Source organism: Moschus berezovskii, chromosome 27, assembly GCF_049115385.1.
Source record: "Moschus berezovskii isolate FMDL1 chromosome 27, NW_MosBer_1.0, whole genome shotgun sequence".
In the NCBI taxonomy this organism is placed as follows: domain Eukaryota; kingdom Metazoa; phylum Chordata; class Mammalia; order Artiodactyla; family Moschidae; genus Moschus; species Moschus berezovskii.
Window position 1 is genome coordinate 892061 of NC_142486.1, and position 24174 is coordinate 916234.

The window sequence follows — 24174 nt, forward strand, 5'->3', positions numbered from 1 at the left end:
CCCCCGAATCCCCCCCACCAGTTGTCCGGAAACCACACAGACAGCGGGATCAGGGAATTCAGCACGTTTCATTTGAACCCAGATCTGTGCCACGATCTGCAAAATATCAGCGCCCCTCCCCCAGCTACGCCCCCAGCACCCGCAGGCGGGACAGCCTCTGGGGCGGGTGGCCCCCACTGCTGGCCGGGACCCTGGGCGTGGGCTCCAAGCGCTGTGCGGCCCGCCTTGGTGGTCCCGAAGCTTGGCTCACATCACGGCCTCCAAGCGCAGGATCCTCAGGGCCTCGGAGATCTGGGGGCTGGTGTCTGTCTGGCCGTACATGCCCACCAGGAAGGCTCGGTGCAGCAACACGGCCGCGTGCTCTGCGGGCAGAGGAGGTCCTGTCAGCGCTGCCCCCTTCCCCCGGGCGCTCTCGGGAGCGGAGCCTCTGCCCGTTCTTGCTCCTGGCCGGAGGACCAAGGCCCCCGGGGGCAGCAGACTGACCTTGGCAGAGGAGGGTGTACTCGGGCAGGTTCCTCAGCGCCGTCTGCACCACCTCGAAGTCCCGGCTGCCCAGGCAGTACATGAATGTGGGCAGGAAGTCAGCTGCGATGCTGAAAAAGCCACGAGTTCAGGGGAGCCCCACCCCTCCACCCCTACCCCGAGCCAGGATGGCTGAGGCCCCTCGGTCCCTCACAACCCCAGCCCTGCGGGGACGCCGGCTCACCCAGGGTTGTTCTGGATGGCGCGCAGGGCCAGGCTGAAGGCCAGGCTGCGGCAGGAGTCCTCGGCTGAGCTCATGAGCCGCTGCAGGCTGGTCTGCAGGAGAAGGCGTGTCAGCGCGGCCACCCCCGCCGGGGACCCCACTCCCCCAGCCCTGAGCCCCCTCCCTGAGCCGCCTCAGTTCCGGGCTGGATGGTGATGCACCCTGCCCCCGCAGGAAGGGGGGTGGGGGTGGCTGTGCCTCCCGCCCCAGGCCCCTGGGGCCTGCGGCCGCTCCGCACCGAGAAGAAGCCCAGGATCTCGGGTCTCCGCCGGGACATCTCGTCCACGTCACTCAGGACCTCCAGCAGATCTAAGTCGGGCAGAGGGCGTGTGTGACGGAGCTGTGTTCCCCCCACCCCAGCAACCTGGAGGTGGGGGTGGAGTCCAGGGCCAGCCTGCTGCCCTCTCCACACCGGCCGGGCAGTGATCCCAGCCTGGCCAAGACCCCAGGGTCCTGGGTGCAGTATGGCTGCTCAGAACAAGGCACCCGAGCCTCCTGGGACCCTCCACGCCGCCTCAGCGCTCACTCAGGCCGGGGAGCCCCCAGCACCTTGGGACGCCAAGCACTGGGGTTCTGCCACCTTCCCGACTCCACCGGGACAGCACCTCTGGTTTGGGATCGACCAGGAGGTGCACGCTCCCCAAGACCCTCCTCCAGGTCTGCGGGGCCTGGGATCTGCATGTGTACCGTGTTCCTGGCCGCCTCAGAGTCACGCTGCAGACACACTGCCCTGCCCACCTGCAGGGGCCACCCGGGCTCAGCTCCCCGGGAGGGGACCAGGGGCTGCCAGCCAGCTCCTCGCCTGGCCTCCCTTCCTTGGTGTCCACAGGGACTCCAGAGGGTTCCCCAAGAACACTGGCCAGCAGGGCAACCCCCACGCCCCCACCCTGGTCTCCAGCTTCCTCCTCCAACCCCGTCCATGCCCCACCCCCACTATAAGCAAAGACCCAGCTCTCCCAGCCTCCCCAGGGGCCCTGCCGTCTTCCGGATGCCCCCCAGAAGAAGCCAGGACAGCCAGGGCTGCTTTGGGACCCAGGACCGCAGGGACAGAATGGGAACCACTACCCACCATGGGGGCACCCCGTCCTGGAGGGCCCATGCCCTGCTAACTTACCCTCAACCGTCTGGCCCCGGGACAGCCTCTTCATGTAGGGAGCCATCTCGGCTGCAGTCAGAGGGGTGAAGATGTAGACGCTGACTAGAGGCAGGGAGCCGGCCGAGCTCTCGTCTGCGAGACAGGAAACCAGTGCCAGTCAGGGGTGGGGGGACAGGATGGCTCACCCCCGGCCACCAGCCGCAGAGGGCCTGTGCGGCCCAGACACACTCAATGCTGTGGGCACAGGATCCTGGTGTGGAGGGGAGAACGCTGCTGAGCAGCATCTGGAGTCACAGATCCCTGAAGACGCGGCCCTGCCCAGGCTGGGCACAGCGCCGACACACAGCGGGTGCTCAGTGACTGCGATGAGACCACGAGCCTGCCGGGGGCCGCCTAGGAGACACACGCTTCTCCCCAGAGCCACGCACTCCCTGCTGCTGCCGTGCACACAGCAGGTGCTCAATTAAGGTACCACTGTGCACAGCACTGTGCCAGGCGTGTCGGTGGATGGCTGAGAGTCACACTCAGCACCAACAACAGGGCAAAACTGGGGCAGGATGGCCGTGAAGAGCCACCACCAGATTGGTCCCGGGTCCTCAGCCCACTCACGAACCCACCACTTGCTGGACACGCTGCCGCAGGCGCCGGTCACCGCTGGAGCGGTGGGGGCCACGGAATGGGGGCAGGAACGTGGATGCCGCCAGGCAGGGGAACAGAGGACCCGGCTGGTCCCAGAAGGCGGGTGCTGGAGGCCACGTGGGCCACAGCACCACCCGGGGCTGTGTGCGTGTCAGAACCAGGGCCAACGACGCCCCAGGAACACCCAGGGCAGTCCAGCGCGCCCCCCACCCAGCAGAAGCCCAGCCCCACTCACCCTCACCCTCCTCGTCCAGGGCCCGGTCGGCCCCGCCGTCCCTGCTGGGAAGGCTGAGCCCTGCCAGGAGCGACTTAAGCATCACCAGGTCGCTGCTGTCAAGGGACAGGTCACTAGGGGGACAAAGGTGGGGAGACAAGGTCTGCGTGAGGGCCACACGGGGGGGTGGGCGGGCCAAGGCTGTGCCTGAGCAGCATGGGGATAGGGGGCTCAGGAGGCCAGGGAGGAGGGAGCCAGCTCAGGACGGCCCTGGCGCAGACCCAGCATCTGTGTCCCGGGCACCACGGCCCTGGGACCTCCCAGCCCTGAGCCCCGCCAGGTTGGACACCGGCCTAGACAGCCCCGACGGGGGCACACTCACTGCAGCACGCTCAGGTGCTTCTGTAGGAAGGCGATGGCGGCCGCCGGGCTGCAGCTGATGTACTTGTGGGTGAACCGCACGAACTTGCTGGCGAAAGGCACCAGGTGGCGGGAGGACTTCCTGTAGTTCTGCAAAGGGCACCACGAGGCAGCGCTGAGCCCGGGCTGCCCCCGACGGAGGCCGTGGCCCCGTCCTGCTCGCACCCCTCCTGGAGCCTCACAGCGCAGGCTGGACACCACCAGGCGCCGACCTCTGCTGGATCCCTGAGGCTCAGAAGTGGCCGCGGCCCACGCCCCACAGGGGCTCCCCACGTAAGGGGCCAGCTGGGGGCCTGGCCCTGCCGCTGTCCCCCTGCAGCCCGGGGCTCCGCTCTCCTGCAGGGCTCCCTGGAGCCGCGTCTGCCCTCACCCAGCGGCCTCTGGGGGACAGACCCCCAGTCCTGGTCAGGAGGATCGAGCCCTCTGCGGTTGGGGGAGCAGGCAGACAGACCGACCGGGGAGAGAATTCGGAATGGGGGCGTGGCCTGGGACGGTGGGGCGGGGCCTGGGACGGTGGGGGCGTGGCCCTGCGGGCGCGGGGGCGGGGCGGGCACCCACCCGCAGCAGGCGCACGAAGGAGAGCAGGCAGTCCCACAGCGCCCCCTGGTGCTCGCTCTGGAACACCTGGGGCTGCAGCAGCTCCAGGACCCCCAGCACGTGCATGAAGAAGGTCAGGTGGTTCTGCTGCCGGAACTCCTGGAAGTTGAGGTGCGTGCGGCCGTGCAGAAGGGCGGCGATCATAGGCAGGTGCCTGCGGCCAAGCCAGAGCTGCCTGGTCCCGGGCGTCCCCCAGCCCCTCCCCTCGGAGACCTCATCTGCTGGGACCGAGACCACCCCCAGCCCGCGGATGCCCACCGCGAGGCTCACAGCCTCTGGACTGACGCGCCCGGCCCCGCCCGCCCCCCAGGCTCGGTTTGTCAGCAAGCGGCCTCCGGCCCTGACCGCCCCCAGGATGACCGCCGCAGAGCCCGTTCTTGCAGGAACGCCAGGTGTGGGGCCCGCCCCTGGCTGGGGGTGGGGAGACACAAGGCCGCAAGGCCAGGCGGTACCTCAGCAGCAGGAGGGGGTGGGCCACCGCCAGCTTCCGACAGGCCATGCTGGCGTCAGCCACTCGGCTCTCGGACGCCCGGGAGTCGCTGGTGTCCGCCAGGAGGGTGATGAAGCGGTGGATGAGGCCGTCCAGCTGAGAGGGGCAGGGGGTCAGGGCCAGGGCCCCCACAGCCTTCACGCGCAGCTGCCCACCGGGATCAGCCCCGAGGCCCTGGCACGGTCCCTGAGGACCCTCGCGGTGTCCCAGAGAAACCTGCCCCCCCTGCTTTCTGGGGCTTCAGAGGATCAAGCTGGCTGTAGCCGGAGCTCCCGGCCAACCTCAGCACACGGTGTGACGTCAGCCGCTCCCCGCAGACAGAAGACCCGAACTATCTCAGGTGAGAAAGAGCAACCTCACAGGTAAAGCTTAACTTCACGTGTGTGAAACATGGAACCCACACGAAGGAAAGCAAGCACAGCGAGAGAAATATCGCTCCCTCCTCCTCCCGAGACGCAGGGCCAGAGGCAGATCTGACTCAGGGCCCTGCCCAGGGAAGGTGAGTATGGCAGGGAGACCCGCCAGACCACATGCCCCCCACACCGCTGAAAGGAAGGGAAGGCAGACGCTGAACACGGAGGACCCACGCCAGGCAGGTGGGAGAGGCAGGCAGCCAGGAAGGGACCCGCTGTCTACACGCGCCCAGCACGGCAGCTCTGAAGTCACCACGCCCACAGAGAGCCCACTGACGTGGGGCACAGAGCCAGGGCTGGGGCACAGGAGACGTCATCACACGCATCGTGCAGCCTGCGGTTCTTAGCAGTCCCCATCAGGGAGTGAGGGGACACGGGGGGACACCCACTCTGCTCTGCTCCACACCTGGAGGACTTCCTGGAGGAGGAAGGACCCTCCAAGAGGTCAGACAGGAGAGGGTGGCAGGGTAGGCTCCGCCCTCAGACACTCCATCCACACTCACCAAGTTCTAAGAAAAAGCACTTCCCTACCTCCCGGTCTGGGTTCCTACTCCCAAGCAAAGGACCCAGGTGCCTGGAGCAGCCCGTCAGGCCTTACCTTGCAGACACTGCTGCCGGTGGCCCCTTGGCTATGCAGCAGGACATCGGGCAGGGGCACCCGCAAGTCCGGCCGCTGCAGGTAGAGCTGCACCAGCAGGTCGCGGCTGCATCTGCCCAGCACGCTGTGGGAGAGCAGACATGGTGGCCACGTGGCCGGGGCAGCCCCATCCCCCTCGCATGGTCTGAGACGGGCGGGCCCTCACCTGTTGCCCCACTGCTGCACGCAGCCCGTCAAGTGTGCCGTCACCTTCCTGATGCCTTCGTCGCCGCCACGGCAGCAGCTCAGCAGCAGGGGCAGCCGCGCCTGGAGCAGCCCGCAGGCACCTGCGTCCCCGTCCTGGCTGCGCGCCTCCGCCTCGGCCAGGATCAGCTCCACTAGCCCCACGAGCTCCGCCGGCTGCACCCGCAGCACCAGCTCCTCCCGCCGCTTCTGTAGTCGGACACCGTCGGTCAGCCCCACGCGGGATGGCCGTACCCAGACCACCCCGCCCTCCAGGCAGAAGACACCCCAAACCTGCCTGCGGGGTGCGCTGGTCCCTGCCCTGCCAGATCCGAGGGACGTGGATGCAGGCCCAGAGGAAGTCAAGGGAGGCCGAGGGGTCAAACCTGGAGGAGGTGGGGAGGCCAGACCCAGCAGGAAGCGTGACTCTGGGCGGAGGGAGGCGGAGGCGACGGGCAAGACGACCCCTGTCAGCTGGGACCCCGGCTGGCTGTGGAGAACGTGGGCCACCCGCCCGACCTCGTCCAGCCCTGCCCCCACCCGCCCCTCGCTTGCAGCCATGCAGCACAGACAACAGCCCTTCACCGTGACTGGAGCACAGGTGACTGGCCACCCAGAGCAGGGCCGCCCGGGCCAGAGAGCCAGCTCCTGAGGGGGCCGGGGTGGAGCTGGGCCAGATCCCCCGGGCCAGGCTCCCAGAGCAGCTCTGCACTGGGCGGCTCCACACGGCACCCTGGGGCCTCACCATGTCCGTGGTGACAAGGCAGGAGCCGACCTGTTGGGTGGCGGGCGCTCACCTCTGTTCCCGGCCCCTGCCCAGCAGGATGCGGATGCACTGGTGCAGCGTGGACCAGCTGGACTGGTGTGTGAGCAGGGCCAGCAGGTAGGGACGGAAAGATGGCACCTGGGGGCCAGGGTGGCCTTTGCCCTGGGACGGAGGAAACCTGGGTTGGTCTCTGCCGGTTTGCCCAGCTCTGGCGAGTGGGGTCAGTGGACGGCGGGCAGCCTGCGGGAGGCAGCACAGGGCAGAGAGCAGCCGATGCTTCAGGGCAGGGCCTCCAGGCTGGCGGGTCACTCCGCAGATTAAATGTGGGCTGAACTGAACCCACCTCTCAGAGACGGGGACACACAAGCAGTGCTGTGGGCGCGGGAGTGTGACCCGCACCCTCAGAAGTACAGACCCGCCAGCTCAGGGCAGGAACAGGGACAGGGGTCACACAGCCCCTCCCCAGTGCCGGTCAGCGTTTCTTCATCTTCCCACGGCCAGAAGGGCCCTGATACGGGCTCCACCCCTCGTCAGGAGAGCTGGGCTCCACTCTCCCTCCAGCGTCCTGCAAGGACCTGGACCCACAGGGACCAACCCCGCCCCTGCCCTCCCGCCTCTGTGACCAGATCGGGCCGGTCGTGGCGACTGGTTCAGCACACTCGGGATCTGTCTGGCCGATGAAACTCCAGCCTGGGGCCTGCCAGAACCAACAGGAAGAGCACATGCCTGCCCGGCGAGGCCCACCTTGCCCCGGGAGAAGAGCAGCCTCTGCTGAAGGTCGGGACAGCTGCCGACCACCTCGGGGTCCAGCATCTCCAGCCAGTCGACAAGCAGCCCTGAGCAGGGCCCCAGGCGCACTGCCTCCTGGCTGCAGGGAAGGGGGTGGGGGGTCAGACACAGCCACCCGGGGCTGCCCCAGGCCCAACCACAGCTCCGCCGGCTCACCTGCAGCTGTCGGCATCCTGCTTCCCTGGGACCAGGGGCTCCTCCTTCTCTGGCAGCAGCAGCGAGCTGACCACCGCCACGGGCCCCGAGGCCGGGACGGCGGACGCAGTGGAGAAGAGCGCGGCTAGCAGCTCCTCCAAGTGAGGTGACCTTGCCTCGATCAAACCCCGGAGGACTGTGGGGGAGAGGGGGCGCCTGTCACACAGGCCCAGGGCATGCCCGACTCTAGGACAGACAGCCCCAACTCCAGGACAGACAGCCCCACCCCCAGGATTCTATTCTCCTGGGGGTACCGGGCAGAGGGACTCTGGAGTGGCAAGGGGGTCTTAGTGGAACCTGCGACCCGGATACCTTTGCTGATGAGCTCAGGCTCCACGTCACACTGCTCCCCAGACTTGAGGGTGGCCACGATGGCACGCACGGTGGAGCTGACCGCTTCCGGGTCCCCGCGGAATGTCAGGGCCTCTGCCAGGTGCAGGAACCCGCTCCGCACTGCAGAGGAGCATATGACCAGCGGGACTCCCGCCAGGACCCCAGGCATGACCCCCTCGGCTCCCACACACACTCCCCTCCCCGAGGGGCCGCCCCTGGGCTCCGGCCCTCTTAACCACTGGGCCACACCCCCCAATGCTGTTGGGGCCCCGCCGGGAACAGGCCCCTCAATGCAGCGGCAGAGCCTGGGAGCCCCGCCTCACCGTTGCTGATACGGCGCCGCGCTGAGCACTGGGCAGCGAATAGCCTGAGCTGGGCCTGCAGGGGCCCAGCCTCCACGGAGGGGTCGTCCAGCCACTGCAGGGCCTGCACGAGCACTTTGAGAAAGAGCGACGAGAAGCCAGTGTCCTGGGGCGCGCAGCGCTGGGGTGGGCGGGGCACAGCTCAGACAGGGCCAGACCCTGGGAACCCACCCGCCGCAGAGAAGCGCCCCGTGAGCGCCCCAGCCTCCGCCGGCGAGAGCCCGTGTGCAGCTCCTCCCAGTGACCACAAAGATGCATGACGGGGCGAGCACGCACGCAGGTGTGGATGGGGCGGGCGCGGCCCACCCGCGACCCACCTGGTACTGGCAGAGCTGGCGCATCAGGGGGCAGGCGAGGACGTGGCTGCGGTGCATGGCCAGGGCCAGGGCCCCGCCATGCGGGGAGCTCAGCAGGGTGGCGAGGGCCTGCAGGAGGCGCACAGCGACGCCTGGCACCTCGGGGCTCCCCTGGCGGACTCGCGCCAGCTCCCGGCCCAGGGCCTGCTGCAGTGCCAGGGCAGCAGGGCGTGCGCTGGAACTCTGCCACCGCGGGCCCGGGCTCAGTGGGAAGATCTGCGCAGAGAAGGGGGCCATCAGGCCAGCAGCGGCCACCCTAATCCACCACACTCTCCAGGCGGGCGTGTGGAGGGGGCCGTGGGCTGGGGACAGGGGCCCAAAGCAACAGGCCCTGGAGAGCACGTGTGGACCTGTGCACACACATGTGTGCAAGTCTGTCAGCTGGGAAACGACACATGTGCTCTGCAGCACCTGTCACTGTGCCCAGGAAGCCCAGGCCCATGGGTGAGGGTGGAGGGACAAGGGGGCCCATACCTGCAGGAGCAAGCCGGCCAGGTCGTCCTCCGGGCCCAGCACTCGCACCTGCGTCACGGCCCGGGTCCTGCCCTGGCCCGGCGGCTGCTCCGGGCTGCTTTTGGGTTTCGATGCCTCTGCGCTGTCTGCAGGGAAGGAGGGGCGGCGTCAGTGAGAAGCCTCCTCACTGCTTCACCAGGACCCTGCCAACCAAAGCCAGGCTCACCTGGGGCCCGCCGCCCACAGAGGAGCAGCTCACGGGCCCTACTGAGAGCTCTCACCCAGGACCCCAGCCTCACCAGGGCTCCTGAAGCCTATAAGGTACAGAAGCCACTATTGGAAGGGGATGCGGGACAGATGCTGCCTGAGCGGCCGTGTGTGGGGACTCGGGGGCAGGGCATGGGTACCTCGCCGGGCAGGCAGGGAGGCTGTGAGCAGCGAGTGGAAAGTCTGGCCTCCGGACGCCCCGCGCTCATGCTGGACCTCCACCAGGTGCGCCATATAGTCTGCGGGGACACCGCGGGTAACCCAGACGGTCAGGGAGGAGGGCTCCTCCCCACAGCGCCCGGAGATCCCCACGCCTCCCCGGGACCGGCAAGCGGTGTCTGAGGTGGCCGTCCGCTCGGAACCCCAGGCGGGGCATTCGGCCAGGCCTGGCACTCACTCTTGTCCATGATGTTCTGCTCCAGGGTCTGGGGGTCATGGGCCACGGCCTGGTCCAGGTACTGCAGCAGCTTGCTCATGCTGGACACGGGGATGCCGAAGGACTGCACGAACAGCAGCAGTTGCTGCGGCTCCAGGTCCTGCAGGGCTGTGGGCAGCTCCCCTCAGCGGCCGGCGGGCAGGCGCAGTGCCGGACGACAGCCCCCACCCCGCATCAGACTCGCCCAAGTGTGTCCTCTCTGTGTTTCCCAAACCAACTCGCCCCCAACCTGCCCGGCCTCCCCAGCTGTTGGGCAACCCTCCTCCTCCCTGCAGGCTGCCCCAGCCCCCATAGTCCAGACCACTGCCTCCCTCTCTCCTCCAGCACCCCATTCTCTCTGGGCCTTGTAAGGCCATAAGAGCTTGCAGGCAGCGTCAGCTCCCTGAAGGATCTAGACACAAACCGAATAACGGACGCCCCAGAACCTGCCAGAGGCCCCGAGCTGCCCTCTCTCCTTGGCAATGGCCTGTAGTGAGAGGCGAGGACCAGTCCCCCTGGGCCATACCAGTGTCCCCCCTGGGCAGTACCGGCATCCCCGCCCCTGGCAGTACAGGCGTCCCCCTCCCCAGGCCGTCCCCCCGGGCAGTACCAGCGTCCACCAGCCGCGGGACCTCTGAGCGGATCATACGCAGCTTCAGCCAGTCGGGCAGCAGCAGCGCCTCCTCCGATGTGTCCACCAGGAAGGCCGTGGGCAGTGGCTTCTTCTCCGGGAACCAGATGTCCAGCAGGGCCTGGAACTCGCTATCACCAGCTTCAGGAGAGATGGTGCAGTCAGCACCGTGGCTGCTCTGCGACCTCAGGCTGAAGGCTGAGGCCAGCATGTCCCCAGTTTACAAGGGAAGCTGGGGCTGCTGAGGAACAGAGCTGGGGGAGGTCTACCAAAAGTGAGTGTGACTGGCAACAGAGGCTTCAAGGGGCGGGCTTATCTAATCCTCACAACCGCTGTACTCTCCCCTCAGTCAAGGAAACCGAAGTGCAGGGAGCCGGCCAGGCCCCCCAGAAACTGGGTGAGGCCGGGACCAGCACATACGCTGGGCTCTGTGGGCTTGGCAGAACCAGCTTCTTCCCACCCTCATCTCCACAAAGCCCTGGGCAGCCAGCAGGCCAGACAAGCATAAGGCCGCCTCCCTGGACACAAGACGCAGAGCCACCCACACCTTCATTCCCACAGAAGGGATGGAGAAGCTGCCGGGCCGGGAGGTTTCAGGCGGCCAGAGGATCAGCCAGCTCTGGACACAGCCCCTGGCCAGCGGGTCAAGGGCCACGCACAGGCCTATGGCGGGGACCCGCGGCCCCTCAGTGGGCAGCCCTGTGGACATCTCCATCTCCAGAAACCCGGCAGGAGGAGGGGCAGCCCCAGGTGTCCAGCAGCACCCACGCGCATCTCAGGACGATGGGACCGCGCCTGGACCTGAGGAGTCCCGCCACGGAGAGGTTCACGCGCTCCCCAGGAGGACCGGCTGCCTCCACGGGAGACCCGGCCCCACCCCCGCAGCCTGCTCACCGCGGGGCGGGCCCAGAGTCAGGAGGATGACCATGGCGTGAACCACCAGAATGTGCATGGTGGCCGTCTCCCCGCTGCTCCAGCGCAGGAAGACCTGGTCCTGCGACTCCGACTGGAGGGAGAGGGCGCGGTGAGAAGCCGAGGCGGGGCGCAGCGCTGGGCGGGGCCTGGCAGGGCGCCACCCCCTTACCCAGCTGTAGACCTCTTCGCCCTCCTTGCTCTTGCGCATGCGCTGCACGTAGCGGGAGAAGATGGACAGCAGGGCCGCCAGTACCACGTCTGACTCCGCGGGGCAGGAGCGCTTGGAGAAGAGGTGAGACATGATGGTGGAACGCTCCACGATGAGCCGGGCCACGTCCTGGAGGACCGGGCAGGGGGCAGGGTCAGTGGCTCGGGCTCTCCTCCCGTCACACCCGGCCACCGGCCCATCCCCATCCAAGGCCACCCGACGCCGCTCCCCATTCGGCACAGCCACCGCAACACCGGCCAGGACGCCGACGACAGAGGTGGCCCCATGTGCAGCCCCCTCAAACACGCGGGCGGTGAGCTGGAGAGGGCTGGCCCCGTGGAAAGGAGGGAGTGACGGGAACACAGGCGTCTCAGGACCCACAGGGAGAAGCCGCCTGCCCACAGCCAGACACGCGTCTACTTGCAATCGGCAGAAGTGACGGGGCAGGCTGGCCCCTAGACCACTGGGAAGGCAGAGGCCGCCGGCCACTCGGCAAGAACCCAGGCTTGGACAGAATTCCACTGCCCACCAACCCCAGTCCTCAGCCAGTCCCTCCACTCACTCCCTCAACAAGGACCTGCGGCCTTCAGGACCCCCGCTCTGTCAGCCGACAAGCTCACAGAAAGCAAGGTCAGGAGAAAGACGCCGTGAAAGAGCAGGCCGCGGGAGAACACAGGCCCGTGCCCGGCTCAGAGCCCCTCCGCTTCCCAGGCTGGCCACACCACACCTCTCTGGCCCAGAGTCACAGAGGTAAGACACGGGGGGCTCCTGCCCTCGACTCCTGCTCTGGACAGAAGGTCCCTGCCGAGGCAGCTTGGCACTTGGGGCTCGGAACCAAGGTGTGGACCTGCTGCCCAGGCTGGGTCACAAGCTCCCCTATCCCTGCCCCCTCACCAGGGCCAGGTCGCTGTGCTGGCCCTGTTCCTCCACGGGCGTGTGCTGGGACAGGTAGACCAGGTAGGCGCTGATGGTCTGCGGGTCGGTCTCCATGTGGATGGCCTGCGGAGGGGGGCTGTGTGAGCAGCCAGGATGGCCCCTGGGCCGCCTCCACCCAGCTTCTCCTGTCCTGGCTGGCCCCGCCCCGCGCCTTCCCCCTGCGCCGCCCCACCCCCACCCTCCCCGCCCCCGCCCTCCCTGTTGGTGCCCCGCCCCCGCCCGCACCTGCTGCAGCGCCAGCGCCGTGGTGCTCCTCACGCTCTCGAACAGCGGCAGCCGGGGCAGGTCACGCAGCAGCCACTGGTAGCCCTGCAGCGCGTCCGCGTCACCCGAGTCCTCCTCCAGGGGTGGCTCCTTCTCCTCCCCGTCCCGCAGGCTGCTCTCCGAGAGCACCAGGGACAGGCCCTGCAAGCGGACACGCCGGCTCTGGGGCTGTCGGCTCCCTCCAGCCCAGCAGAGCTGCCACGACAGAGGGCCGGCTCCCCAGGAGCCCAGCGCCAGCGCCTCGGGGAGGCAGCAGGATGGACAGGGGCCGCCCCCGGGACACTTCCAGTCACCCCAGAGCGGGAAGGGCCCGGGCAGGACAGGACCCAGTGTCTGCACAGTACTGCCCTGGCCTTTTCCGATAGTCTCTTCCGGTGAAGTCCCGGTGAGAAAAACGGTCGTTTTAACAGAAAAGACAACCGTGCCAGGGGAGCAGAGGGCCTGGCCCCCTCACCTTCATGGCCAGCACCCTGGCGGCCACCTGGGAGGAGCCCAGTCGCCGCAGGAAGTAGTCCAGCACCTCACACGTGGTCTGCTCGTCCGCCTTGGGGCCCAGCAGCAGGTCCTGCAGGCGGCCCAGCAGCTGCTTCTGCTTCTGCTGCCTCTGTGGGGACGGGGGTTGGGGATCAGGAGACAGGGTCAGGGAGGGCGCGTGGGACCTGGGGAAGGGGGGTGGGGTCAGGAGATGGGGTCAGGGCGGGCGTGTGGGCCCCAGGTAGGCACTGACCTGCCGCTTCCTGGCCTTCTGCTCCTTGCTCTCACCCTCCTCCTCCTCCCCGCCCGAGGCGGGCTCGTCAGCCGCGTCATGCAGCAGGAACTCGCACAGGCACTGCACGGGCAGCACATCCAGGGAGCCCTCGCTGGACTGCACCAGGTCGGCCAGCCAGGGCATGGACTGCGAGGAGGCCTGGGCGGGCGGCAGGAACATGGCTCTTTCTCGCCAGTCCCGCTGCCGCTCCCCCACCCCGCAACTGCCCGCCACCCGTGGGACTCCCAAGGCTGCTCTCTGCACCCCAGAGCCATCGCTGAGGGGCCTGGTCTCCAGGCGTGACCTCCAGCCCACGGTCTCATCTAATGCCAGGGCCCCCCGCAGCCTCGGGGGGACTTACCTGCCTCTGGATGATGTTGAGGAGGAAGTCAGGGTTCCGGCTCCGACACAGCAGGTGCCCCAGGCGCAGGGACTGGTTGAGGCCTTTCACCTGGTCCAGGATGTGAGGCGGAGGTCTCCGGGGCGGCCCTCTGAGAGCGCCAGGTGACACGCGTGTGTCAAAGCAGCAAGTGCAGTGCCCCCAGCTGAGTGGGGGGGGCACCTACCTGCCTCCCACCTGCAGCCAGCTGCCCATCCTCCAGCAAGCCCGTGGCTCTTCCCCTCAGCCTGGCCTCAGGGGCTCTTGGCTTCACCCACAGTGTGGCCTGGCCTCCCATCAGACCCCACCCCTGCCCCCCAGGCCCGGCTGCCCCTTGTGCCCGGCCGCCAGGCTGGCTGGCCCCGCGCCGCGCACCGCACGCACTGGGGCTCGAGGCTGGTGAGCTGGGACAGCAGCAGGCTACTGCTCTCCGTGATCGTTTGCCGCGTGGAGGCGGCGGCCAGGTGCCCCTCGAACGCCAGGATCTCCTGCTTCTCCCGCTGCGAGACCTGCAGCTCCCGGTTGATCATCTCGGTGCGGCTCTCCTCGTCCGTCAGCGTGCACGGCGGGTACGAGTAGTTGCTGGGACCAGGGAACAGGGGCCTGTCGTCGTGCCGCCCCCAGGTGGCGCTCACGAGCAGGGGTCAGAGCCCACAGCGACGCCGCCCCCCCCCCCCCCCCCCCCCCGCCCCGGCCCAGGCGCGGCTGCAGCCTTCAGACTGAGGAAGGCCTCTGGGGGCCCGTCGGCAGCACGGCCACAGCCAGAGCTCGGTGAGGGCGCGGGGGTCCCTCAGAGCCCACCGCGGCCACCCTCTCCTTCCACACGCCCGCACGGTGGTGCCTCCACAACTGCAGAGCGGACTGTGCGGGAGGGCCGCGCAAGACCCCTGCCACTGGGCCAGGTGGTCCGACACAGGCACCCAGGCCGACTCCCCCTTCAGAAACACAGGCGCCCTCCGGGGCCGAGGGCTGGCACCCCCGACACACGTTCTGAATGTGACCGAGCCCCCACGTCCTGGCCCTGTGCGGCGGCAAGCGACTCACTTGGTCATCGCCATCTCCATGAGCATCTTAAGCGTGGGGTACTCTTCCCAGGCGGCCAGGCCTAGGGGGCAAGGCGACAGGTGGCAGCGGGACCCCCGCCCGAAGCCCAGCCCCCAGCCCAGCTCTGCCCCCCGGCCCGACGAGCGGGATGTTCAGGAGAGGCGAGGCCCACACAGGCTCAGGTGGCTGTGGCTGGCTGAGGTGGGGTGGCAGGGCAGGGGGCGCTCACCAATGTTCTCCGGGTTGAACGCAGCGACCACCAGCAGGAGGGGCCACGCCTTCCAGTACAGGGTGGAGATGGCCAGGTTCGGAGGCTGGTACCTGGAACCAAAGTGTCCACAGCTCAGCCTCGGCACCCGAGGTCCAAGAGGCGGACGGGTCCAGACCCAAGCAGCAACAGCACACACATCCTGTGAGCGACCACCCAGACACTGCATCTCAGATGTAAAACGTCCAAGCTATAGGATTCGTGGTGTCTGACGGCTGTGTGTGTTTGCAGGGAAGTGGAGGGACGCGCCAGTGGATGGGAAGAGGCTTCTTGGAGGGATGACGCTGTCAGGTCACACAGACGACAGCTGCGGGGCCCTGCGGGTGCGCTGAGACCACCCACCACAACCGTAAACCAGTGACGCACACGGCAAACAAACTGCACTGCGACCAGTGCGGAGGAAACGGGGCGTGAACTGCCTAGCTCACACACAGGAACTAAGCAGCACAGTGACGCGGGCCGAGGAGAGAACGGGGGGCATTCGGGGGACCCGGGTGCCGGGGCCTCACCCTGGCGGGAGCTGGATATTCTCAGGGTGGTGGTAGGTGCACAGGTTCAGAACGGCGTCGATCAGCTGCACTCGCTCCACCTTCAGCACGTCCACGTCTGAAACGCAAGAGCCACAAGCGGGTCCCTCGGTGGACGTACCACCCGGACTCGGGCCGCGGACGTCCGGGAGCGGGGACACGGAGCAGGTGGGGTGGGGACAATGCAGGCGCGGGACACGCTGCCACAGGAGCCCCGGGGTGCCAGGGCACGTCTGCACCGCGCGGTGCTCGAGGGTGCAGCAGATGCGCCAGGGAGGGCAGGGGAACAGCGAGCCCCCCTACGCTGCAGGCTGGCCCAGGCCCACCAGCAGTGAGACACCTGCTCCAGAAGGGGGCTGCTCTGCGTCACGCCTCCCGCGGCCCTTCGGGGAGGCGGGGCACAGACGCTCCGGTCCGGTCCACCGTGCAGAAAACACACAGAGGCCCGGGCGGTTGCGGGGAGGGGAGCCGACGGCAGGAGGCCCTCACCATCAGCCTGCACGGCCGCAGCCCGCTTCACCAGGTGGTCGGCCAGTTCCATGGCATCGGCGGGGCCCAGTGGGAGCTCCCGTGAGAGCCCAATGACCAGGATGCGCATCAGCGTGTCCTCCAAGATGGGCACCTCCGAGCAGAGGCGGAGGAAGAAGCTGCGGGCAGAGTGGGCAGAGGCGGGCTCGTGGGAGCTGCCCACCTCCAGGTCAGGGGAAGCCCCAGCTCCAGTCTCGTCTGGGCACAGAGGGAGCACCGCCCACCCTTCCTGCGGTCACTTGTGCCTGATGCCCGTGTGGACCGGGCCCTGTAGTCCCGCGGAGGGCTGTGAGTGGAAACCCAGCCTCGGGGGGCTCACAGGCCAGCTCCGCCCCCAAGCCGTGCTCCCAGACAGGGGCGGGGCTCGGGCAGGTGTGAGGGGAGCATGCTGACCCTGCGGTGGGGCCCAAAGAGGCAACAGAGGGGAGCGACCTGTCGGAAGGTCGGGGAGGGTGACCTGGCTCGGGGACTGGTGAGGGCAGAGACAGGATATGTGTGTGCGCTGCTGGACACGAGGGGTGGGGACCGGGGACGTCTCGGGGGCCCCTGACCAGCCGAGCACCCGGGAGGGCGCAGGAGACTACAGACAGTGCAGCCGTGGGAAGGCGGCACAGGGTGTGGGCACAGGGCCAGTGACCCCCAAGACTGCCGGCTGCCTGCCCGGCCTCGGTGCCAGCCCCGCTCCCCCAGCCGGTCTGCTCACTTGCGGTCACTCTCGGGCGGCCAGTTGTCCCATTTGTAGTAGGTCTCGGGCTGCTCCGTGAAGAGAACCTTGTGGAGGCTGCAGGGCGGGAGAGACGTCAGGGTGGGCCCCTGGGCTCCCCCACCCCATCAGTCCCCATGGGCAGGGAAGCCTGTGTGCAAAGGGATGGCCCGGCTCCTGGCCCTGCAGCGAGGCCTGGGGAGGCTGGCAGGCTATGGGCCCCTCCCAACAGGGGGCTCCCCACCCCAACCAGACAGGACCCCGCCTCCCCGAGGCTCTGCCGGAAGATCAGACACCGCAAGGTGTTGGCTGCTGCCCACTGGCCCTCTGGTCTCTGAGAGCCTGGCACCAGCTAGTGACCTGTCACCGGGGAGGAGCCCTGTCACTCGTCACCAGTGAGCCCCAAGAGCGGGGCAGAGCTGGCCGCACCAGTGCACGTAGTCCTTGGGGGCGAGCTTGCTGATAGAGGGCACGACAGTGTGCAGCCACCACACGGCGTCCCGCTGGATCGCGGCGATCTGGTTCTGGAAGGAGCGCAGCACCTCGAGGTCTGGGGAGGAGGAAACAGTTACTGCGCCTGCACGGCAGCCACGCGCACGAAGACCTGGGCGGCACAAGCTCCCTGAGACCTCCACAGAGTGGCAGGGCCGAGACGGGGCGGGGCCGAGAGGCTGGAGCAAGGCTCAGAGCACACCGTCCTCCAGGGTTGCGGACACCTCAGGGAACTGAAACCCTGAAATTCCAAGTGTCCTTCCAGCCAATCGCTTAAAGGGCCTTGCAGTCAACCCTTTCCAGGGTCAGTAATGACCCAGAGCAGGCTGACCCAGACACCGCTGCCCTGCCCCCCACACTACCCCCCCAGCCCAAAGGCACCAGGACCCCCACAAGCAAACCAGCAGAGGGCGACCCTGGGCTGGGAGCTGTTGCTCTCCCCCTCCCCCTGGACAGAGTAGGAACCAGCAGTTTCAGAAGCTCCTGGGACTCCAGGAGCCGAGCTGCAGCTGTGACCCTCCTGCCCCAGGCCCACACTCAGAGCAGAGCCCCCTTCTCCCACCCAAGGCCGCCTCCCCACCAGGAGAGCCCCCCGCAGCAGGCAGCCCACCCCCAGCTCCTCACTCTTCTTCTCTCCTTTGTCCCAGGCGACGCCAGCCTCCTTCACCTGGGCGGTGATGCCGAGCATCATGGACACGGCCAGCACGTCCGTGACATGCACCACAAAGCGCTCCTGCACGACAGGGCAGCCCCGTCCAGCCCGGCCCGGCCCAGCTCAGCGGGTCCATGTCCGTCTCCCCCAACCCCCCACGACAGGGCAGCCCCTCCTGGCCCAGCCTGGCTCAGCTCAGCGGGTCCACATCCCTGTCTCCCCCCTACACACCCCCAACCCCCACACGTCCAGCTGGACGGCAGGAGGCTAGGGACCAAGAACCGGCCACAGCAAAGCCAGGTCGGGCCATAGGGGTAGGTTCAGCCCACAGAGCTGGACTGAGCTACCCTCTGGAGAACAGGACCCCCACGGGCTATCTGCTGACCTGCTCATGTGGCACTTGAGATCCGCCACCCTTGGCCCCAAGTCCTATTCTCCGGAGGCCCTTCCCACCTCCCCAAACCCCCTAAAATTCACCCTGAGCAGACCCCCGGCCCTGGGGGTGCCGTCGGTCTGCTCACACCAGACACAGCTGCCCCATCCCCACACCCCGCCCAGAGGCCGCCGGGGGAAGCGGCCAGTGGCAGAGCTGTGTGCACCTTGAACTCCATGTCCAGGTACTGGGGCTCCTTGCGCTCCTGCATGAGCCCGAGGCAGAAGGCCTGGAAGTTGATCTCATGCTTGGTCTGCTTGATGATCTCGCGCAGCAGGGCCCGCGAGGCCCGCAGGTAGTCGTCCTTGTTGGTCAGCAGGTCCTGGAACACCATGGCCAGGAACTGGGGAGGAAGAGCGCGGGAGCTGCCGGCGGCCCGCCCCAGGCCACGCGGCCCCCGCCGCTCTCATTCTCACGGGCCAGCAGGAGGCCTGCCCGGAGACCCCGCGCCCCACAGACTGTGGGGCCGGCCCCAGCGGCTGCTGCTGCACCGCCAGGGCCTCCTCACACACGCTCTCCTCCAGCCGGGCCCCGGGGCAGGGTCCCAGGGCCCCACCTTGGGCGCCAGCTCGGAGCTGTGCTGCAGCACGGTGTACAGGATCTGCATGTTGTTGGGGTTCCGCGCGTTGGAGAGCTCGTTGAAGACCACAAACTTGATGGTGGTGCCAAGGTTGTCCTTGTGCGCGTTCAGCAGCTCCCTGGGCGCGACCGAGCAGAGGGAGATCCGGAGGCTGCCGCTCGGCGCCGGCACCCTCCACAATCCCCCACGGCCCCCGGCGGCTCAGCGCCCCTGCCGCCCGCCTCCGGCGCCCCTGATGCCTCCCCCACACCCCCCGGCAGCCCCGCCCCCCGGCAACCCCCAACGCCTCCCCCACATCCCCCGGCGGCCCCGCACCCCTGCCACCCGCTGCCGGCGCCCCCCACGATCCCCCACGGCCCCCGGCGGCCCGCGCCCCTGCCGCCCGCGCCCCCAACAATCCCCCACACCCCCCGGCGGCCCCGCGCCCCTGCCGCCCGCCGCCGGCGCCCCCGACGCCCCCCCAGCGGCCCCGCCCGCGGCTGCCCCAGGCCCCGCCCCCCGCACACCTGATGCAGAGCATGTAGTGGTTGAGCAGGACCTTGGGCTTGAGGCGGATCTTGATCAGGTGGGAGATGACATCCATGTCCTCGGCGCCATGCGTGCTGCAGTTCATGCACACGGACATGAGCAGGTCCTGGGCGGGCCGCGTCAGCTGCGGGGGGCGGGGATGGGGAAACGCCGTCAGCCCCGCGGCCTCAGGCGCCGGAAGGGCCCGCGTGCGCGTATCCGTGCGCGTACCCGCGCGCCCTCACCTTGGGGTTCTGCAGCCACATCTCCAGCTTCTGCACCGTCATCAGCCGCACCTCCTTGTAGCCGCAGGTGGACGTGAGCAGCCGTAGGAGGTTCCGCGAGACGCTGTCGATGGGCTGCCGCCGGTTGAGCTGGTCGCGCAGCACGTCCAGGACATACTCCTCCACGCTCTCCGCCAGCTCCTCGTACCTAGGCCAGAGGGGGGACGGCAGCGGGCAGGAAAGCAGGCGCGAGGGGGGCTCTCCCGGGCCGCGCGGGTTGGGGCGCGCAGCACACCTACCTGGGCATGAGCTGGCCCTCCTGCTCGGGGCTGAGCTTCTCCTCGGCGATCAGGAGCTCCGTCTGGCTGTCCTCTTCCTCTGTGAGGGACGGGTGCGGGCTGCTCCCTGCAGAAGGAGCGCCTCATGGACACCAGCTCCCCAGGCGCCGCATGCCCGGGCCCCTCCCACGGGGAACCCCAGCCCAGCTGCGAGTGACGGGGGGAGGGGGATCTCACCAGCACTGAGGTCCCCTCCGCCACGCCCCGCCTCCCCCTGCAGGAGCACACTCTTGGGGGGCATCTTGGTGTTGAAGGCCGTCTGGATGTTGTCCACGAAGGTCCTGCAGTGCTGGCTGTCCACCCAGATCCGCTCCCCCAGGGAATCTTCGATGTACACCTGCAAGGACGGAGCCTGAGCCTCAGCCTGCCCTCTACTGCGTCCCCCTGCGTGTGGGCAGGAGCGAGCTGGGAGCCTCCCCAGGCCCCGGCTGCCCCTTCGCAGCCGGCAGCTCAGGAGAGGAGATGCCCTGGGTTGCCACACGCAGCCCTTGGGGCTCAGATGCCTTTAACCCCCTGGTGGTCCAGCGGTCCCCTCGCCCCGATCGCGGCCCTCTGACCCCTTCACCAACAGTGATCACCTGGGAGAGGCTGCTCACCTTGACGAAGATCTCGGGCCAGTTCTCGTCCTCCTCATACGCAGCCATGAGGAGATTGCAGGCCAGCACAGACACCAGGCTGTTCCCCTTGGCCTTGAAGTTGATGGAGGCGTCCCGCCGCAAGAGGCTGCACAGGGCCTGCGGGAGACGCGGTGGAGGTGGGAGGCCCGTGTGGAGGCGGGAGGCGGCGTGGCCCCGCCCCACCCCGCCCCCCCACCCCTGCACAGGAGGGGGCGGGCCTCACCTCAATGACGCCCTCCGTAGAGAAGATGTTGGGCTTCATCTTTGCCAGGTACATGAGGCTGAGGTACAGGACGCTGTCCGGCTTGGCCCGCGTCACCCTCAGCTGCTTCACAGCCCCGCACAGCACGCCCTCCAGCCGGTCATCGTTGCCCTCCAGCTCGGCCGCCTCGATCTCATCCAGCAGCACCGTGGGCGGCACTGCCGGGGGGACGGCCAGTCAGGCGGGCAGCCCCAAGAGAGACCGCCCCGTGGGGCCCCAGGCCAGGGGCTGCCAAGGGCGACCTCCAGGGACCTGACTGAGGGCCTGGGGCGGAGCCACAACCACAGGTCCCCAGGGCGGGCAGCCGGGCTGTGCAGAGCAGGGGTCACCTGACCCCTGGGAGTGACCAGGCCCAGGAGGGGCCGTGCAGGATCCACCAGGCACTGCCAGAGCCCTCTCGCTGCACCCAACCTGGCCTAGGAACATCTCTTTCTCTTCAAATTGGTCCTTTTTTCTAAGCTTCTGAGCAACCCGGCGGGGCGCCACCTGTGGCCTCCTCCTCCACCGCGGCCGCTCCTGCGCGGTCTCCCTGTCTCTCTGAGAGAGCCCGCCGAGGGCTCTGACTCTCCCTCCACGCAGCTGCCCTCTGCTATTTCCCTCCTGCTACCTCCTCGGGCATCCTGGCCCCCACCTTCCTTCTCTGATGGGATCGGAGGCCCCCAACCCTGCCCCCTACCTCTGAGGGCCCCCTGGGCCAGGCTCGGCTCCACCCACGTCTGATCTGTGCTGCACTTGCCATCACTCGGGGCCACCTACTCTCTCACTTCCACTGTGATTTCTTCTCTGACTCAAGAGGTTTTTTAGGACTGTGTTTCTAGATACCCAAGTGATGGTGACACGACGGATTTCTGACTCAGATGCATGGAGGACAGAGGTTAACCGACACTCTCCAAGTGATTTCCATGTGCCAGGGAAAAAGACAAACAGGCAGGACAGGTGGTGGAGCTCGGAAGGTCTTGGCCGTGGAGATACTCCAAGCACCAGACGCCATGAAGTAGCTGAACTCAGCCTCTTCTGTTTTGCTAAATGTGTTTCATTTGTAATATGCCTTTCATAACCATACTCCACGTAACCTTCAAAGCCACCTCACCTGGGACTCGTATGATGGTAAAACCAATGCACGGCCAGTGAGGACAGAGCTGTGGCCTGAGTTGGGACTTGGCCCCTCAAATGCTCCCAGCACTGACCTGCCCAGCTGCCAGGGAGGGACCCCGAGCCGGGGATCCGAGGCGGCCTCCACCTCGGTCTCACCACTGCTCAGTGCAGCCCCAGCCCTTCCTCGAGCACGGGTCCCTCCACCAGCACAAAGGCCGCCACGCCACAGCTCCTCTCCTAGCCCCGCACTGCCAGTCAAATCCCAGCCAGCCTTTCAGGCTCTGTTTCCCGCCACAGTCCCCGACGGGCCTCCTCCCTCCCCGGTTCCCGATGGACCTTCCCTCTCCCCCACTGCCACGTGAGCACCCGTACACTTTAACACCTGGGACTAGAGTGACGTTAAACAGACCCGATCTACAGAAAAACAAGGGAATGTCAGGTTCAGAACTAACAGCTTCTGTATAGACAGTGGGCTCTTGGATAAGCTTAACGCTATCATGATACCTCATCAGCTAAGAAATAAAAAACAAGCAGGTAAACTCTGCATTGTTAGGAACTGGGAAGAGGGCTGAGGCAGCACAAACCACCTCCTCCTGGGTGGACAGGGTACTCACGAGACGCACAGCTCCCAAGGAGAGCACCTATCTGTCTGCGCTGCCCTGGACTCCCTGCGCTCAGAGAAGACTGTCACAGACATGGCCTCGGAAAACACATCAGACCAGCAAGGGAACAAGAGAGTGAGCCTGTTCCCCGAGGACAGGAGCAGGTAGCCCTCCAGGAGGGCATCAGGCTCACGCCGGCTCCAGCCCCGGAGCAGGGCCGACAGAAATCCGTACAAGGCTTTCCCCTGCAGGAGGCCCCTGCACGGCTCTGTCTGCTCCACAGAGAGAGGGCCGCGGAGGCGCACACTTGGCAGCAGTACCTTCGGGCCCCAGATCGACGTGGGCCATCTTGTCCTGAGTGACATACGCACCTCCTGTCACTGTCAGTCTGAGGCAGAGGTGAGGTGAAGGCGGCCCTATGAGAGATGCTCTGAAAAACAAACTCACAGCTGACTCCTGTCCTCCATTCTCCAAAGAGCCTATACGGCTAAACCTGGAAGTGGCCTTTCTGAACCCGGGGGCATTGACGAGGCAGGGGCTGTGCTCTCTGGGGGTCGTCCAGAGGCCGTCTTTACCTTCAATCGGGACCACGGATGGCTCTTTAATCGAGGGAGAGATGGCACGCTTCTCTGCAACCGCAGCTTCAGCCAGGCGTCCCAGGGCACTCAACGGGGGCGTGGAGGAGAGTTTGGGGCGCTTGGTGAGCCCCGGCAGGGCTGAGGCACCCGCCAACGCAGCCGCAGCATCGCGCTTCCGCTCCGAGGGCAGGCCAGAAGGAGCAGGCTTCAGCAGGGTGGAGGCTGTTTTTGATTCAGTGGTCTGACCCTTAGAGCCCAGAGCAATGAAGTCTCCTGGTGGAGGGTGACCTGCAGAGGGACATGCACCTTCACACAGCAGCTAGGTGGAAAGGGTATCCCAGAACAACCTCCCACGAGTTCCATGGGGATTCAACTACGGTTGGGGGAGGTGTAAAGACACCCAGAAGTCCACAGCAGTGCTGGGACTGGACAGTGAGCAACAACGGACAGTCACACGGCGCTGACTGCAGACCAGGCCGTTTCCAGCTGAACGGCATCCGTTCCCTTCACCCTCAACAAGTTTCTGAAACAGGCACCATTAACCTCACTTTACAGGTTGAGAACCACCAGGCACAGAGGAGTCAAGGGAAGCGCCCAAGGCCACTCAGCTAGAGGGAGCGAAGCGCGGGTCGGGGGCCAGGCTGGCTCCGGCCTGCTGTCAGCCCCTGCGTTTGTGCCGCCCCTCCTCCCGCCAGAGACTCCTGGGCTGCTGTCCACGGCCTCGGATGCACAGACCAACGAGACGGCCTGGGTCGAGAGGGCGGCGGCGGCGGTCCCACACCCCCGCCCCGGGGCTCCCAGGGCCGCCGGGACCAAGGGCTGCTGTCCGAGACCGCATTCCTGGGCACCGCGATCGGCTCGGGGAAACAAAGCCGCGGACCCGAGGGCGCAGCGCCGCGTGCCGCGGGGAGAGGCAGCGCACCCGAAGGCTTAGCCGCCGCGCTGGGCCTGCGGACAGTGGCGGGCTTGGCCCGGTTCATGCTGCCGCCGAGCGCTCGCCGCTCCGCGCTGCCGACGCCGCACTGCGGGGAAGACCGGCGCTAGTCAGCAGCGCGCCGCTCGCCCATTCATTGCGGCCTGGGCCTGCGGCCCGGGGCGAACGCTCCGCCGCGCCGCGGGCAGCGACTCCTGAAGCGGCCGCGCGACCCCGCCTTTCCGCCCGGGATCCCGGGAGGCTCCGTCTCTCCTGCAGAGGTGGCCCCGTCCCTTTAGTGAGATCGACAGGGGCCCATCGCAGCGGCGCCCGGGTACCGCCGCCCGGAACCGGAAGCCG

At 67.6% G+C, this 24174-nt stretch overlaps 1 protein-coding gene across 4 annotated transcripts; it reads right to left on the minus strand.

Annotated features, from left to right (window-relative positions):
- Positions 1-49: 49 nt before the first annotated feature.
- INTS1 (integrator complex subunit 1) lies at positions 50-24174 on the minus strand. Of its 4 annotated transcripts, none has more exons than XM_055410449.2 (47): positions 23824-24174; positions 22899-23189; positions 20588-20784; positions 20344-20481; positions 19925-20084; positions 19709-19814; positions 19431-19617; positions 19185-19330; positions 18655-18796; positions 18265-18441; positions 17638-17746; positions 16951-17071; positions 16522-16599; positions 15780-15937; positions 15273-15369; positions 14725-14816; positions 14496-14556; positions 13836-14033; positions 13434-13563; positions 13052-13231; positions 12779-12928; positions 12286-12465; positions 12019-12123; positions 11086-11253; positions 10896-11007; positions 9981-10142; positions 9353-9499; positions 9096-9194; positions 8710-8834; positions 8197-8451; positions 7841-8000; positions 7497-7637; positions 7146-7320; positions 6945-7068; positions 6232-6362; positions 5733-5820; positions 5418-5644; positions 5213-5336; positions 4164-4297; positions 3673-3865; positions 3077-3204; positions 2716-2828; positions 1860-1973; positions 984-1054; positions 707-798; positions 484-593; positions 50-362 (listed from the first exon to the last, which is right to left on the minus strand). In XM_055410449.2, exons 1-47 carry the CDS (start codon positions 23879-23881, stop codon positions 247-249), a joined length of 6570 nt encoding a protein of 2189 aa, XP_055266424.2. In that variant the 5' UTR covers positions 23882-24174; the 3' UTR covers positions 50-246. The 4 variants fall into 4 exon arrangements, with proteins under 4 accessions (XP_055266424.2, XP_055266422.2, XP_088689001.1 ...); XM_055410447.2 differs by having other exon boundaries at positions 6232-6440; XM_088832875.1 differs by having other exon boundaries at positions 19431-19622; positions 19708-19814.